The sequence below is a fragment of the Nycticebus coucang genome, chromosome 22, assembly GCF_027406575.1.
Source record: "Nycticebus coucang isolate mNycCou1 chromosome 22, mNycCou1.pri, whole genome shotgun sequence".
NCBI classification, from domain to species: domain Eukaryota; kingdom Metazoa; phylum Chordata; class Mammalia; order Primates; family Lorisidae; genus Nycticebus; species Nycticebus coucang.
In genome coordinates this window covers 17180271-17195744 of record NC_069801.1, presented here as the reverse complement: position 1 = coordinate 17195744, position 15474 = coordinate 17180271, and the positions used below count along the sequence as shown (strand labels likewise).

At 50.2% G+C, this 15474-nt stretch overlaps 1 protein-coding gene across 2 annotated transcripts in view; it reads right to left on the bottom strand.

Moving 5' to 3' along the window:
• The window catches only part of EPHB2 (EPH receptor B2), a 184575-nt gene that overhangs the window by 14217 nt on the left and 154884 nt on the right, over nucleotides 1-15474 (bottom strand). The window contains exons 7-9 of one of the 2 annotated variants that reach the window (XM_053577033.1): nucleotides 6549-6711; nucleotides 4536-4644; nucleotides 3417-3481 (exon numbers count right to left, since the gene is read on the bottom strand). In XM_053577033.1, the coding sequence (XP_053433008.1) occupies nucleotides 3417-3481; nucleotides 4536-4644; nucleotides 6549-6711 (337 nt within the window). The remainder of the gene's footprint in view (nucleotides 1-3416; nucleotides 3482-4535; nucleotides 4645-6548; nucleotides 6712-15474) is intronic. The other variant, XM_053577034.1, reaches the window with a different exon arrangement.

The window sequence follows — 15474 nt, the reverse complement described above, 5'->3', positions numbered from 1 at the left end:
CCTGAGGTCACCCAGGGGCCAGTGGCAAAGCAGGGATGAGAAACCAGGTCAGTCCCTCTGGCCCCACATCTGGGCACTACAGACCTGGGTAGTCACTCAGCACCTGCTGAACGACAGAAATCCTGCGACTGTGTGGGTGACAAGCCAGTCACACATATCTCTGGGCTTCAGCCTCCTCCTCTGTCCTGGCCATGCCACCCAGGGGGGCTAGGTGGCAGGCATTGCTGACCATGCTTTGAAAAGAAGAGTCCTGCTCAGATCTAATGCTGCAGTTCAGCATGCAGGGAGCAGGAACTTAGGCTTTAAGATGTGTTATCGATGAACAAATCCTGGGGTTTATTTTTAAAATAAATCTCACCTGTTTTCCTATTACTGCCTCACACTCCAAATAACAATGCTCCCAGATGGCCCCAGGTGATGAAGCCTGGATCTTATTATAGCTTAGTAGAATGTAGACAGCATAGGGTGGCTAAGAGTGTGTTCCCTGGGGCCAGACAACTGGGGTTCCTTCCTGAGCAGCTGTGCAACCTCTGTGCCTCAGTTTCCTCACACTCAAAGTGGGAAATTACAAGGATTCAGTGAATACAAATATGAAAAGCATTAAAACAATTCTTGGCACAAAGAATGTGCTCAGTGTATCTAGCCATATCCACAATCGTGATTTTATTACTTGGGGAATAGGAGGAAGTGACATAATTTATGAGCTTTATTTTTAACATCCAGGTGATTTTTATTTCGAGGTCGTTAAGTGTCCACCTTTCTCTCATGAGCTTTTCATTGCTTTTATGCTTAGAAAGTCCTTTTCCATTTCCACATCCATTAAATTGTTACCTGAATTATCTTCTAGAAATTTTAATGGTTTAATTATTTTTGCATGTATGTCCAGAACTATTTTTAAACCTGGGAACTTGTTACTTCAGAGCAGGTTGTACCCAGAGGCTTACTATCTAGAACTGCTTGACTCTGCTCTTTTTTTTTTTTTTTTTTTTGCAGCTTTTGGCTGAGACTGGGTTTGAACCCGCCACCTCTGGCATATGGGGCCAGCACCCTACTCCGTTGAGCCACAGGCACCGCCCGACTCTGTCCTTTCTTGTATGTCCCTTGTCTGATCCTGCAGCAAATCCAATGGCTTTACTCTCAAAAATACATCAGAATCCAACCACTTCTCACCACCTCCACTGCTGCCACCCGGTCTGGCCACCATGATATCTTTCCTGGATTATTCCAACAGCCACCTCACTGGTCTTCCTGCATTAGCCCCTTTGGTCCATTTTCTATACTGCAGCCAGAGAAGTCTTGCCAAGACTAGCTCAGGTGTTAGTTCTCTGTTCACAACCTTCTAGCAGCTCCCCGTTTCACCCCAGTAAAAGCCAAGGCTGGCAGGAATCTGCATGTTGGGCTCCCTCATACCTCCCTAGCTCCCTGTTCACTCTGTTCCATTCACACTGGCCTCTTTGTTGTTGGAAACTTGCCAGGCATGCTCTAGCCTCAGGGCCTTTGCACTGATCCTTCCATTGCCTGGAATGCTCTTCCCTCAGATTATTTCCCAGCAGCTCACTCCCTACCTCCTTTGTATCTTTGTTCACATAAGACCCTCTCAATGGGCTCGGTGCCTGTAGCACAGTGGTTACGGCACCAGCCACATATCCTGAGACTGACAGGTTTTGAACCCAGCCCTGGCCAGCTAAGCAACAATGACAACTGCAACAGAAAAATAGCCCGTAGTTGTGGCGGGCGCCTGTAGTCCCAGCTACTCGGGAGGCTGAGGCAAGAGAATCGCTTAAGCCCAAGAGTTTGAGGTTGCTGTGAGCTGTGACTCCACAGCACTCTACCTTGGGCGACATAGTGAGACTCTGTCTCAAATACAATAAATAAATAAATACATAAAATTGTCTAAAAAAAAAAAAAGACCCTCTCAATGAGGCCAACCCCACCTGCCCTATTTAAAAACATAACCCCTGGCTGGGCATGGTGGCTCACACCTATTATCCTAGCACTCTGGATGGCTGAGGTGGGAGGATCACAACCAGCCTGAGCAAGAGCGAGACCCCATCTCTACTAAAAGAAAAACTAGCTGGGTGTTGTGGTGGACGCCTGTAGTTCCAGCTACTTGGGAGGCTGAAGCAGAAGGATTGCTTGAACCCAAGAGTTTGAGGTTGCTGTGAGCTAGGCTGACACCATGGCACTCTTCTCTGTCTCAAAAAAATAAAAATAACCAGCCCCTGCCCCCAAAAAAAACCACACACAGCCTTGATCCCTACCTCTCAACCCACCAGCTGTTCCACAGGTGCCTTTCCCTTCATCTTCTCAGATGCCATATGCGTCACCCATGTATGACACTTTTTAAAAACTCCTTGTCCTTCCCACTAGATGCAGGTTCTTCAAAGGCTGGGGCATTTGGTTTGTTTGCTCAGGCATCCCCAGCACCTAGAAGAGGGCCTGGCACACGTAGTAGGCCCACAACAGACGTGTGACAACTGCAGCGATACGACGATGGCCCTCCTTACCTGGAGGCAGCCACCTGAGGAACCCTAGGGTGCCCCACTGAGTACAGTTTGAGAACCCATATTGGACCCATTTAGAATTTCTTTCTGCTGAGTGAGCTGAAGTAAGGACTAGGCACCCCCGGCCCTCGAACTCCCCGAGTGCTGGTTCTGCCAAGGTCCAAAGGAGAGAGGAATCTGTGATCTCTTTTTCTCTCTGAACCTTCAGGAGGGGGCACCTGCTTGGGGGGTGCATGCGGAACGTATATCCCCAGTCCCAGCCAGACACAGGATGGGACAGTTGGGAAAATGGAGCACTGGGTGGAAGTAGGCGGCCAACAGAGGAGTCACCAGAGAGGAACAGGGGTGGGGGTGGAGCACGGAGTGAGAGGAAGAGGAGGAGGAAGGGGCTCCTGCCCTTTCTCTTGCACTTCCTGGGTCAGAGCCTGGGGTCTGCATATCTCATTCATACGTTCAGTTCCATTTATTTGTTTAGTCTGCAAATGTGTATCCAGGGCCTGCTACATGCTTGGCACCACGCGGGTACTAGGGAGGCAGTGGCGAATGTCAGACCCCATTCCAGGTCTCCGGGGCCCCACGATGAAGGTGGGGAGACAGGGAAAGGATGTCACCGTGCAGCCTGGTAAGAGGGGCTGAGCAAGCACAGGTGGGTGGGGCTGGGGAGGCCTCTCAGAGGGCTTTGTGCATGAGGAGGCCTGAGGGGTAAGTTAGAGGATGGACGAGGGGCTCGAGGCAGAGGCAACCGCACGTGCCAAGGCTAAGAGGTGAGTGGGCCTGGCACATCCTGGCAACAGCTCGACATTCAATCTGGCTGCAGCATGGTAGGAAGAGGCGAGAGAAGGTTCTGGAGGTCTTTGGGGAACCAACAGTGAAGGGCCCGAGGGTGCCAGCCCCGCTGGGGTGTGTACGTACTGTGGCCACTGGTGTAATGCTGCAGCTTGTCTGTGTACTCCGAGTCGGCACGCTCAAACCCCCGTCTTCTGGAACAAGAGCAAAGGACTGGAGCCACCTGGAGGCACCCAGGGAGCTAGGAGCCACAGTAGGTGATAAGGAGAGAGTGGCCAGGCCCTGGAAGCCACACCCCGTCCAGAGGGCTCCCTGGCTGCCTCTTCTGTCTCTTCTGATCCCTTCCCACCTCTCTCACCTCAACTCCAGGCCCCCCTTTCCCCTCTTCAGTCAGGCCCCTTTCATAGGGCAAAGTCATCCAGCCCCAGAAACCCCCGGGGCTTCTGTCCATCTGACCTTATGGTCTATTCTGTCCTGAAGTGGAGGACTCATTAAAGAGTGGCATTGTAGGGCGGCGCCTGTGGCTCAGTTGGTAAGGCGCCGGCCCCATATACCGAGGGTGGCTGAACTGCAACCAAAAAATAGCCGGGCGTTGTGGCGGGCGCCTGTAGTCCCAGCTACTCGGGAGGCTGAGGCAAGAGAATCACTTAAGCCCAGGAGTTGGAGGTTGCTATGAGCTGTGTGATGCCATGGCACTCTACCGAGGGCCATAAAGTGAGACTCTGTCTCTACAAAAAAAAAAAAAAGAGTGGCATTGTACCAAGCAGAAGGCCAGAGACTGGTTCCACCCTCTACCATTGCTTGTTCTGTGCCGGCCACTTGGGAGGTCTTTCCCCAGCACCTCCTGGTACGTCCTCCCTGCTGTTCCAGTACCCAAACTTGTACAGAAAGCAGGGTGTTCTGTGCTGCCCTTTTGCCATTCCCCAAGCTCCTAGCATCCTGCAGTCTTCCTTGCCCACTGTTCTGAGACATGCCATGCCTTCATGGCGAAGTGTCATTCATGCCTCCGTGAGCCACCTCCTGGAATAGTGGGCTTGTCAAGGTCACTGCCTAAACCCAAGGGATGGCCTGTTCAGGCAGTGGGGGGCCACTGGAGGGTTTCCAGGCCTGCCTGAGTCTCTCCCTGTCACTGGCATCTGTGGGAATGCCTCTTCCATTCATCAGCCATTCAGGAAGGGCTGAAGGGATGGAGAGAACCCATCTTCGAGAGCCAGGCCTGCATCAGGCCTGGGAACTCCCACCCACCTGTTACACACAATGGCGATGACAACCACGGCAATGAGGAAGACCAGGCCAGCGGCTGAGGAGCCAATGATGAGTGGCAGCTTCTCCTGGATGCTTGTCTGGTACTCGGCTGGGGAGAAAGCACAATGGGGTGATTTTAGCCTGGCTCTGGGGGTCCTGAACCCACCCCCACCACCCCCATCCTACGGGGTCTCCTGGGATGACCAGGCTCTACTCCTGCCCCTGACAGAGCACCTGTCACATGCCTATGTGGCGATCAGGCTATCACTCACTTACAAGTAACCCTGGAGACGTCTATGAACTGCTCCAGTCCTCAATTTCTGATCTATAAAATGGGCACAATAATATCTAGATCTCAATGTTGATGTGAAAATCAACAATGGTAATAGCTATTGAGTGTTTTTTGTGTCAAGCACTGTGCTAAGTATGATACGCATCTTGTCTGAATCTCAGAAGGGTCCTATGATGTGCGTTCTATGAACATGTCATTTAACAGATGAGGACACTGAGCTCAGTGAGGTCAGGATTTGCCTCAGGTCACACACAGTTAGGAAATGCTCCTAACTGTGTGTGACCAAAGCCAGCATTTGACGCAGGTCTCCTTGACTCAAAGGTAGGGATTTCGATGAGATTATGCAAAACATGCATTTGGCATTGGCCTGGCTTTTGGAAACCACTCAGTCCATTCTCAATGCCATCAACACAGTCGTTGTTTTAAATTTCATTACTTTTACTTTTTATCTGCTCCCTGACCATAACAAGAGCTTATCAAGGTCAGAGACGAGGTCTAAGGCAGGTTCTTAGCACCTGCACGTGGTGTGGCAAATGGCAGGGCTCCAGCACACATTTGTTGAATTAATAAAGGATCTTGGAAAAGTACCCCCATTCCCAGTGACATGTCTTCAAGATGAAAAAGGGGTTAGACGGGATAAAAGTTGCACAAAGAAGAGTGGGATTTTTACAAAGGAGGTAAGTACTGTGAGAGATGATAGAGCCATAGGGAGGATTTCTGGGATAAGACAAGAATTTAGGAGCCTCGTTAATAGTCAGGTAGAGGCCCATGCCCTGTGGCTGAAGTAGATGCTAACCTAAGAGGGAATGCTGGAATCTGGTCATAGGCAACCCTGGAGCTTGGCTGGCTGGTTAAAGGGCTCCCAGACTCACAGCAATGACAGCTATGGCATAACTACTATTGGCAAGTGCTAACTATATGTAGGACCTAGTGCTAACTCCATAGGTCCCTTATCTTTAGTTTAATAATGATGATGAAAATGAGTTTGTTCATGTATTCCCCATTTATGGATGAGAAAATTGACAGTCACAGAGATAAGGTTACTTATTCAAGGCCACATAGTTAGGCCTGAATCAGCAATGGAATTCTGTGTTTGGCTTCAGAGCTTATATTCTTTAATCTATACTTCTCTTCAAAGATGATTAGAGCAGGAATGGTGCTTAGAGACCATGTAGTCCCAGAGAGGGAAACATACAGCACATGGGCTGTAACCTACCATTTCTTTGCCTAGGACAGACATTACTAATCCCAGCACTTCTTGCTGAACTCAAATGTAACTTCAGAATCCTTCTCAATTCAACAGCAAGTCTTTGGAGTGAGTCATGTATGGAAAAAATATGTTTACTCTCTCAGATTGAAAATGATGCTTTCTTTTTATAGATGAGAAAAATTTGGACCAGGGAATGAGAATGACTTGCTCAGAGTAGCTGTGTAAGTTAGAGCGGAGCTTTCCAGAATCCTGGGATAAGAAGTAGCCTGGTAGACATGATGGTAACAGAGGAATCCACATGTTTTCTGGCCATAGAAACAAGGTCTCTCTATATGGCTGTGCAGTTTGTAGAGTGCGCAGAGGTCTGTAGCCAGGAGGGAGGGAGGTTTGACTTTTAGAAGAGGTGGTGACTTTTCTACTCTGCACAAAGGTGCTTCATAGGATGGTGGCCCTCAAGTTTGCTCTGGGTATGGGGTCAGTGCCCTCCTCCTGCCTGTTGGACTCTGCTCACCTTCTGTCATGGTCTGGAAGTACATCTTGCCACTGTAGCGCCCGTAGCCTGCCACGGTGCGTGCCCGCACCTGGAAGACATAGATGGCGCCGGCTTTGAGGCCCTGCACAGTGACCGTGTTGGTGGGGCTTTTTATGGCTGTGGCGTTGTACTCACTGAGCTCCTGCCGAGGAACAGAGAAGACAGTTAGTGAGGCTGTTGTCCACAGTGGGCCCAGAGCCCACTGCCCACACCTGCCACATTGGGGCACATCTCGTCATTGGATAAACATCTATGGCTCCTAATCCTTCACTCCCTCCCTGTCATAGAATTTCACACCCATGCCTTTTGCCATATGACTTTGCAACACTTCCCACCAAAGTTGGCAGAGGCTATTTCTCTGCCTCGTGGATGTTGGATTTGTCCATATGACTTGTGTTGACCGCTGGAACATTCTACTAGACAGGATGTAAGCAGAGACTTTATGTGTGTTTGCCGATTTGGCTTGGCCTCTTGTGCCTCTGCTGTCTGCCCTGGGCTTGCCCTGGGTTAACAGCTGGCCCTAGAATGAGAGACACATGGAGACCCTGACCCAACTCCTAGACTGAAACAGGGCCACCCCAGTTGACCCACAGACAAAAACCCATGAACAAGAAAAATAGCCACTTATAGTAAGCCATTAGATAGAGGGGATTTTTTGTTTTGCAGTGTTATCTCAGTTAACAGTTGACTAATACACACATAGTGAGTGGTCACTGTGTGCCAACTCTGAGGACTAGACTGTGAGTTCCTGAAGGCAGCAGGGAGAGGGACCACCTCATTCATGTCCGCACCCCCCTCCCTGCCCTATGCCTCAAGTGAGTTTCATGCCCTATGAACGGGGATGAAGGACCCTTGTTCATCCATAGCATACTTGGGTGAGGCAAGAAATAAGACCCAGAAATGGAAAATAATGTTCAAAGTCACACATACCAGCTGGTAGTTGCTCTGGGACTCAAAACCAGGCTCTTGCATGGAGCCACTTCCAAGGTCTACACCTTTGGGTATCCAGAACCTAATGTCCTCTCTTCTGAGAGAGGAAGAACACTAATCCTGGCCTCTTGAGTACTACCTAGGAGTAACCTGCGGAGTCTGGGCCAGGACAAAGAGCTGGCTGCGGCTGGTTCAGGCATCTGTCAGTCAATTGGCAAACCTTTATCAAAACCATTCTGCACTGGGCCTGAGCTGGGCACTGGCCACCCACAAGGAACAGGCCCTGGCCTTGGAGAGCTCAGTGCACAAAAGCAAACAGTGTGGGGAATCCAAGCCACTGAAGCTCATGAAACTCTCATGACTAGGTGATGAAAACCTGTGAACCCTTCTCCAGAAAAACCCACACATAATCATATATGCTGATTATGTACGTATCACGGAACACACAGAGCCCTTAAAAACCCTTCTGAAGGGTGGTGCCTGTGGCTCAAGGGGTAGGGCGCTGGTCCCATATGCTGGAGGTGGTGGGTTCAAACCCAGCCCTGGCCAAAAACAAAAACAAAAAAAACCCTTCTGAAACAATGAAAGCTCAGTGTGAGCAATATTACTACAGGTGTTATAGTGTGGAAGTTAAGATCACAATCTAGAGCCTGACTCTGCTACTTACTACCTCTATGAACTTGGGCAAGCTCTTTAACGTCTGTGTCTTCATCCGTAAAATGCAGATAGTAATAGGAGCTACCTCAAAGCATTGTTCAGAGGATACAATATGTACAAAATACTCACACTGGCAAGGTAAGCACAATAACTTAGTCTGGATTGGGGGCTATCAGGTGAAGCCAGGGAAAGCTCCCTGGCAAGTGTTGGGGGGTCACTGGACTGGACTGGAATATTAACAAAAAGAACAAATAGGGCTGGGTGTGGTGGCTCACACCTGTAATCCTAGCACTTTGGGAAGCCAAGGTGGGAAGATTGTGTGAAGCCAGGACAGCTAGGTAAGACTGGGCAACATAGCAAGACCCCATCTCTACAAGAAAATTTAAAATAATAGCTGGGTATGGTGGTGTGCACTTGAAGTCCTAGCTATTCAGGACGCTGAGCTGGGAGGATTGTTTGAGCCAGATCATAGCTCGCTTGAGGCAGCAGTGAGCTATGGTCATGCCATTGCATTCTACCCAGATGACAGAACAACCTTCTGTCTCATAAAAAACAAGCAAACAAATCAACAAAAAGAACAAGTAGGAGATACCTAGGGAAAGAAGGGCATTCCTCACAGAAGCAGCAGCAGCACGTTCCAAGGCAAGGAGGTGATAAAAAGATTGCAGTGTGGTAGCTAGAGAGGGGACTGGCCTGCAAGTGTGTCTTCCCACACCCAAACCAGGGGGAGGCAGGGATGGCTTGTGTGGAGTGGCAGCAGCCCACACTCTTTTGCTGAGCCAGATCATCTGCCCCCTCCTGCAAGAAGCCTCCTTGACTTCCCAGCCAGACGTGCCTCTCCCTTCTCTCAGCCCCAGAGCACTTATAGGGGTACCATAGGAAGAGGTTTCTGCCATCCCCCTCACCTGGGGCTGAGGATTCTCTTGTGCTCTTGACTGTAAGCTTATGAGAGACAGCCATGTTTGTGCCCCCATATACCATGCACAGGGCTCTGCACACAGGGTCATTCCCCAATGACCACAGGATGAAGGCTGACCCCTTAGCCTAACATTCCAGACTCTGCATCACATGCTCTTTTGCCAGTCTCTCCTGCCACATCCCCAATGTCCTTTGGGCTCCAGCCATCCCCAGCTCCTTTCCCCTTTCTTGGCAGGGCTGCCAGATTTAGCAATAAAAATTCAAGATGATGCTCAGTTAAATTTAAATTTCAGATGAACAACAAATAATTTTTTTTTTTTAGAGACAGAGTCTCACTGTACTGCCCTCGGGTAGAGTGCCGTGGTGTCACACGGCTCACAGCAACCTCTAACTCCTGGGCTTACACGATTCTCTTGCCTCAGCCTCCCGAGCAGCTGGAACTACAGGCGCCCGCCACAACGCCCGGCTATTAACAACAAATAATTTTTAGCACAAATATGTCCCATGAAACATTTGGGACACATTTATACTAAACATAATTTTTTAAAAATTTAATCTCCTATGGTGTTATCAGGTTATAGTTTATCTGGCAACTCTACCTTCCCTGGACACCCTGAGCTTTTGTAAGCACTATTGCCCCTGTGTGAAATACCCTTTCCTCACCTGTTTGGAAGTTCCCTACTCATTTAAGACTCAGCACAAGTGTCACCTCTGCTGGGGAGAATTCCCAGATGTCCCAGACAGGGCTTGGAGGTCTGCTGTCTCCTCTCTTACCTATGGTTATGATTATGCAGGCTCCCTGAGGGCAAGGGCCGTTTCTTGTTCATCTCTGGATCCCCAAGGTTGGCACACAGTGGGGCTCTCTAACTTGACATAAACAATGTACCTTAAACCACTCCAAAACGATACAAAACCTGGGGTGCAGTACCAAGCATGACCACGAGGTGCCGCTGTCCAACATGGGATCTGCTCAGGCTTAGAAAGGGGTTCGGTTCTGCAGACCGGGTCAGTGCCCACTTAGAGGTGCTGGAGGTTTCAGGTTCCTGATTACATAATGCAAGGGAGATGAGAAGTAATTGCTGGTACTGCAGAAGACGGAGGAATCAAATTAAGCAGATCACTTCTCTAAAGCTGGGCATAGCAGAGCAAAGAATTGAAGCTCCATCTGATGACCCGCCCAGTTCTTCCACTTAATTGCATTGTGACCTTGGAACAGACCCTTCACTTCGCTGATCCCCTGTTTTCTATTCCAGAAAATGGAGCAATAAATGTCAATTTCTCAAGCCTGTTGTGAAGATAAAATTTGATCAGGTAGCGCCTGGCTCATCAGAGATGCTCTAGGGACAACAAATCCCTTGTCTTTTTTTTCTCTGGAGTACCTTTATCTTAACAGTGATTAAACACCAAGGGGCTATGGGAGGAAATTCAGTATGAAATCCACTAGTCAGTCCTTAGTCTAAGGACTTCTAGTCCTTACCTAGAAGCTTAGGGCCAGTGAGGCTCTGGGTGTGTGTCTTAAGTTTTCTGAACCTCGGTTTTCTTATCTCTAAAGTGGGATAACACCAGTAGGTATTGTGGAGATTGAATAGGAAAATACAGGTACAGCTTTCAGTGCAGTCTCTAGCACACATTAGGACTAAATAAATGTTGGCCACCACCATCACTGTAATTATCAACATTATAAAGTGAGCCCTCGCCAATGTTCATGAAGTAAATGAATGAATATAAAAGTGAATGAATCCGTGAATGAACCTCTCCAGGCAGATCCTGCCTCCAGTATGCTGGGCAGCAACCCGAATACAACCCAGACCCCCAGGGGGTAGTTTACCCCCACCCCCGCTTTGGTCCCTCTGCCTGGAATGTTCTTCCCCTGCCCTTCTGCCAAGCACACATTTCTATTGAATAAACACTGAAATCGATGTGGCCTCTAAGAGTCCATTGACCATAGGTGGCCTTATGAGTGATTCTTTTCCTTGAGCTCTTGAGGGGGGCCCATGGGAAGCCTGAACCTGTGTGCTTTGGGGTAGCTACCAAAGGAGGCCACCTCTCCTAGGACGCTGGAACTGATGGAAACAGCCAGCCCCAGGTCTGCAGTGAGACTAACACCATTCATCAGCGGCATTCAGAAGCCAAGGTGATTGTCAGCTCTGGGCTGCTGGGAAATCCCAGTGGAGATGGGGAAAGGCCAAATGGAGAGCCCTGCTCCAAAAGAGCTCTTTCTAAAGAAGGAAGGAGGAGTGGGTAAGAGGTGGGGGTGGGAACCACAGGGCAGGCATCAGACTCCCCTTCCTAGAAGACGGTAGTGTTCAGGAAAGGAATGGCAGACACCAGGATCATTCCAGCATCAGGTAGGAGCCAGCTGTGGATGTGGCAGAACAGACCCCTCACTTGCAGCCTGGCTGTTCGTCCCTGATGGAGAGGGCTAGAGGTGGTGGCTGGAATGTCACAGTCTTGTCAGAGAGGTCAGGGACAGAGACTGCTGTGCTGTGCCTCCTTTGTCACTTTCATCAACACCTCTTCCTTCCCCTCCTTGAATCTTTTTTTTTTTTTGAGACAGAGTCTCATTATGTCGCCCTCTGTAGAGTGCTATGGCATCACAGCTCACAGCAACCTCCAACTCTTGGACTTAAACGATTCTCTTGCCTCAGACTCCCAAGTAGCCGTGACTATAGGTGCCCACTACAATGCCCGGCTATTTTTTTTTCCTGTTGTTGTTGCAGTTGTCATTGTTGTTTAGCAGGCCCTGGCTGGGTTCAAACCCACCAGCCTCAGTGTATGTGGCCGGTGCCCTAACCACTCAGCTACGGGTGCTAAGCCCCCTCCTTAAATCTTGACTCCTTCTGCTCTGTCACCCTCTGCACTCTCTCCTGGCTGCTCTGACCCCTCACCCCCACCTACCCCAACGAGTGCCATACCTGAACCTGACAAGTTACAAACCCACATCTGCCCCAGGAAAAGGCACCCCATGCCCTGGAGTCACCCTTCACATTTTCCTAGTGCCCTGGCCTTTAAAATATCAAATCTGTCGGCATCTTGCCCCACAATCCCATCCCCAGGCCATGTCACCATTGTTCTCACTAGGTGTCCCATGAGAGCCCTATAATAGGATCTCCCTGGGGCTCCAGATCCTCAGCAGTCTATTCTCCACACAGAGAACTATAGGGATCTTTAAAGCAATCTGAGTCAGACTGCATCATTCTAGAACTTTCCCAACATACTCTAAATCGAATCCAGACTCCCAAGGTGGGGAGGCCTCCCATAACCGGGCCCTGCTTCCCTCTCTAACCTCCTGCCCTGCTGTTCCCTTAGCTCACGTTGCTCCTGGCACATGTACCTTCTCTCTGTTCCCTGAATGGAGCCTGCACATCCCTGCCCCAGGGCCTTTGAGCAGCCTGTCCCTCCTGCCTTCAGTGACTCTGCTCTCATCATATGTCTACCTGGCATCTTTCAAGGCTCAGCTCAAATGTCACTGAGGGAAGAGTTACCTGCAACCATGCCAGGATTTCAGAACCCCCATTGGTGCCCTCAGACCTCTGGTGGCCCTCCTCTCGCTAGCGTCATACCCTGTCTCATTGCTATTAGTGTCTGGACCTATCTTTTCCCTGGATTGTGAGTGAAGTCCTCTGGGCCATGTGATCACTCTCAGAATTCCCAGCACCCAGCTTAATGCCAGGCCCAAATCTGATGACAGTGAAAGTCAAGTGAACTGGTGTCCGTCTCCCTGTGGACAGATGCTAAGCTGTCTCCTCTGCACCCCAGGTCCTGGGGGAGGGGCTGGCAGAAGTGAGGCCATGTCTCATCACAGCTATTCCTCAGGTTGCCGTGCCCTCAGCCCTGCTCCTTTTGCTCTGTAAGAATCTTCAGAGTCCTAGATCTGTGCTTAAAATCCTCCATGGCTGGGGCTGATCCTGTCTACCTCTTAAAAAACTAGGGAAAAAATGGGGAGGCAGAAGAGCCAGGCAAAGAGCAAAAGCACCAGTTCAAATCCTTCCTAGGTACTCTTGGACAAGTTATATAACTTCTCTGTGCCTCGGTTTCCCCTCCACCCAATGGTGTGAAGAGGATGAATGAGTTGCTGGCGGTAATGTGCCTAGTGCAGAGTGAGTGCTCCTGAATGTGCCCATGTGGTGACCTCAGCGGCTGTAGAGCCTGCTGGCAGTCCTGGCAAGGGGTTGGGGACGCTTGGGCAGTGGCAGAAAGTAGGCCAGAGCTACCTCCCTGGTTCACACCTCCATCAGCCTCCTCAGGCCTGCCCGCTGCGGCAGGAAATGGGTCGCAGGCAGGACCCGCGCTGGGATTCCTCATTTCCGTTCCCTGTCTTTGGGGATGAACATTTTCAGTTTCATTTAATCACAAGGCTTCTTAATTAGGTTCCCCCCCCCTTTTTGAGTTCTGAGTTGCTAAGCTGTCCCTGCTAGAGGGAGCAGAAATGCCACCCAGGACACTTGACTCCTTCAAGGCCCACGAGGACCTAAGGGGGGCGAGGCAGCTTCCTCATGCCACCCCAGGCTCAGGTGGTCACTTCTCTGAGTCATCCAATAAACACCTCTTGAGCACCTACTGTGTGCAGTAGGTGTTGGGACACAGCAGAGATAATGACAAGGTCTCTACCCTCAAGGAACTTGCTATCTAGCTCAAAGTAGGAGCCTTTGACAGTACACATGTAATTCCTTGATAGTATTTTAAACACTGTAATGGTGACAAACGCTATACAGAAGGGAGATGTACAAGGAGAAGGTAAAATGTGTTCCTGGGGCCGGGCATGGTGACTTACGCCTGTAATCCTAGTGCTCTAGGAGAGGCTGAGGTGGGTGGATTGCCTGAGCTTAGGAGTTCGAGACCAGCCTGAGCAAGAGCGAGACTTTGTCTCTAAAACACAGCCAAGATTTGTGTGGGCGCCGGTAGTCCCAACTACTCAGGAGGCTGAAGTAAGAGAATCACTTGAGCACAAGAGTTTGAGGTTGCTGTGAGCTATGATGTCATGGCACTCTACCAAGGGTGACAAAGTGAGACTCTGTCTCAAAAAAAAAAAAAAAATGTGGGCCCTCAATGGGGATCTGCGCAGTGAGGGTGGGCTTCCCTGAGGAGGTGACATTTAGCCTGCGTCCCTGGCCATGTGGAACTGAGGACAAGGGAGTGGTCTAGATTCATCCATCTGCCTGTCTATCCATCCATCCAGTCACCAGCTGCCCATTGGCTTCCCTCTTTCCTTCTCAGGTCCCATCACTCACTTTTCGCATTCATTCATTCATTCATTCAGTTTACTCATTCACTGTTCATAGTTTGCTGGGGGCACATGGGTACCCACTGCCAGCTTGCAGTGCTTTAAGAGAGTGGCAGAGTGGGTGGAAAGAAGATATTAATTGGGTGGCAGCCTGAAGATTTGGACAGGCAGAGATAAGGGGAGGGTGGAGGAAAAAGTGTGGGCAGCAAGGTGGGCAGGTGGAGAGAGGGGCATGAGGTCCCAGGGGTGTTCAGGGGCTCTCTAGGGAGTGGTCAGCTCCGGTGGCAGTGGCTAGGGCACAGATCATAGGAAGAGACGCATTCTCCTATTCACTCAACCAGCACTGACCAAGTGTCTTTTTGATGTATGGCTGACGGTGCTGGGGAAACAGGAGCAAATGGAGAGATGTGGGCCCTGACCTCTCTGACCACTGCCTAGAGGAGGCGATGAGCACGCAACATAGAGGGCACTGGCTCAGATGGAGAGATGTTTGAAGGGCTCCTGAGACTCAGAAGCATCAGCCAATCCAGCAGGTAATAGAGTGTCAGGGCCAGGTTGGGTCTCAAGGGACTCTCGCAGGACTGGTGGAGCTTCCTCCATCTCATCCTTTAGGGAGAGCCTTTCTACCTTTTTCTGGTTGCCGATGTGCCTGCCCTCAACTAAAGTCCTTCCTAAAGTCCTTACACTTTAGTCTGAACAGAAACTTAGTGACAGCTTTCCCAGGGGGCCTTTGCAGCCTTTGTGACTGTGTGGTGCCTCAGGGAGCAGGTAAGAGAAGTCATCATTCAGAGGAGAGGCTTTCTGGGGCCTCTGACGTCCAGCCATATGGGTGGCTGACTTCTCTGTCTTCCTCCCAGCTCCCACATTCACCTGCCTTTAGGTCCTGTTGCCTTTGCCCACTGTGCGGCAGGCAGGGTGGGGGGAGGAAGAGAAGGGACGCATACTGGCCTCTGCTGAGGGCCAGGAAAAGTGCTGGGCACCACACCTGCCTTTTCTCTTCTCACTGGGCTCCTGCACAGTGTGTGTGTCCTGCACAGCTACCCGCTAGGGACAAGTCTCATCTGTACTCAATACAGGTGGAAACCAGGGCTCAGAAGGAGAAAGATGCTTGCTCAAAGCCGCTGGTTAAGGATGGAGCTGGGATTTGAACCTATGGCTTCACTCCTAGAAGTAGAA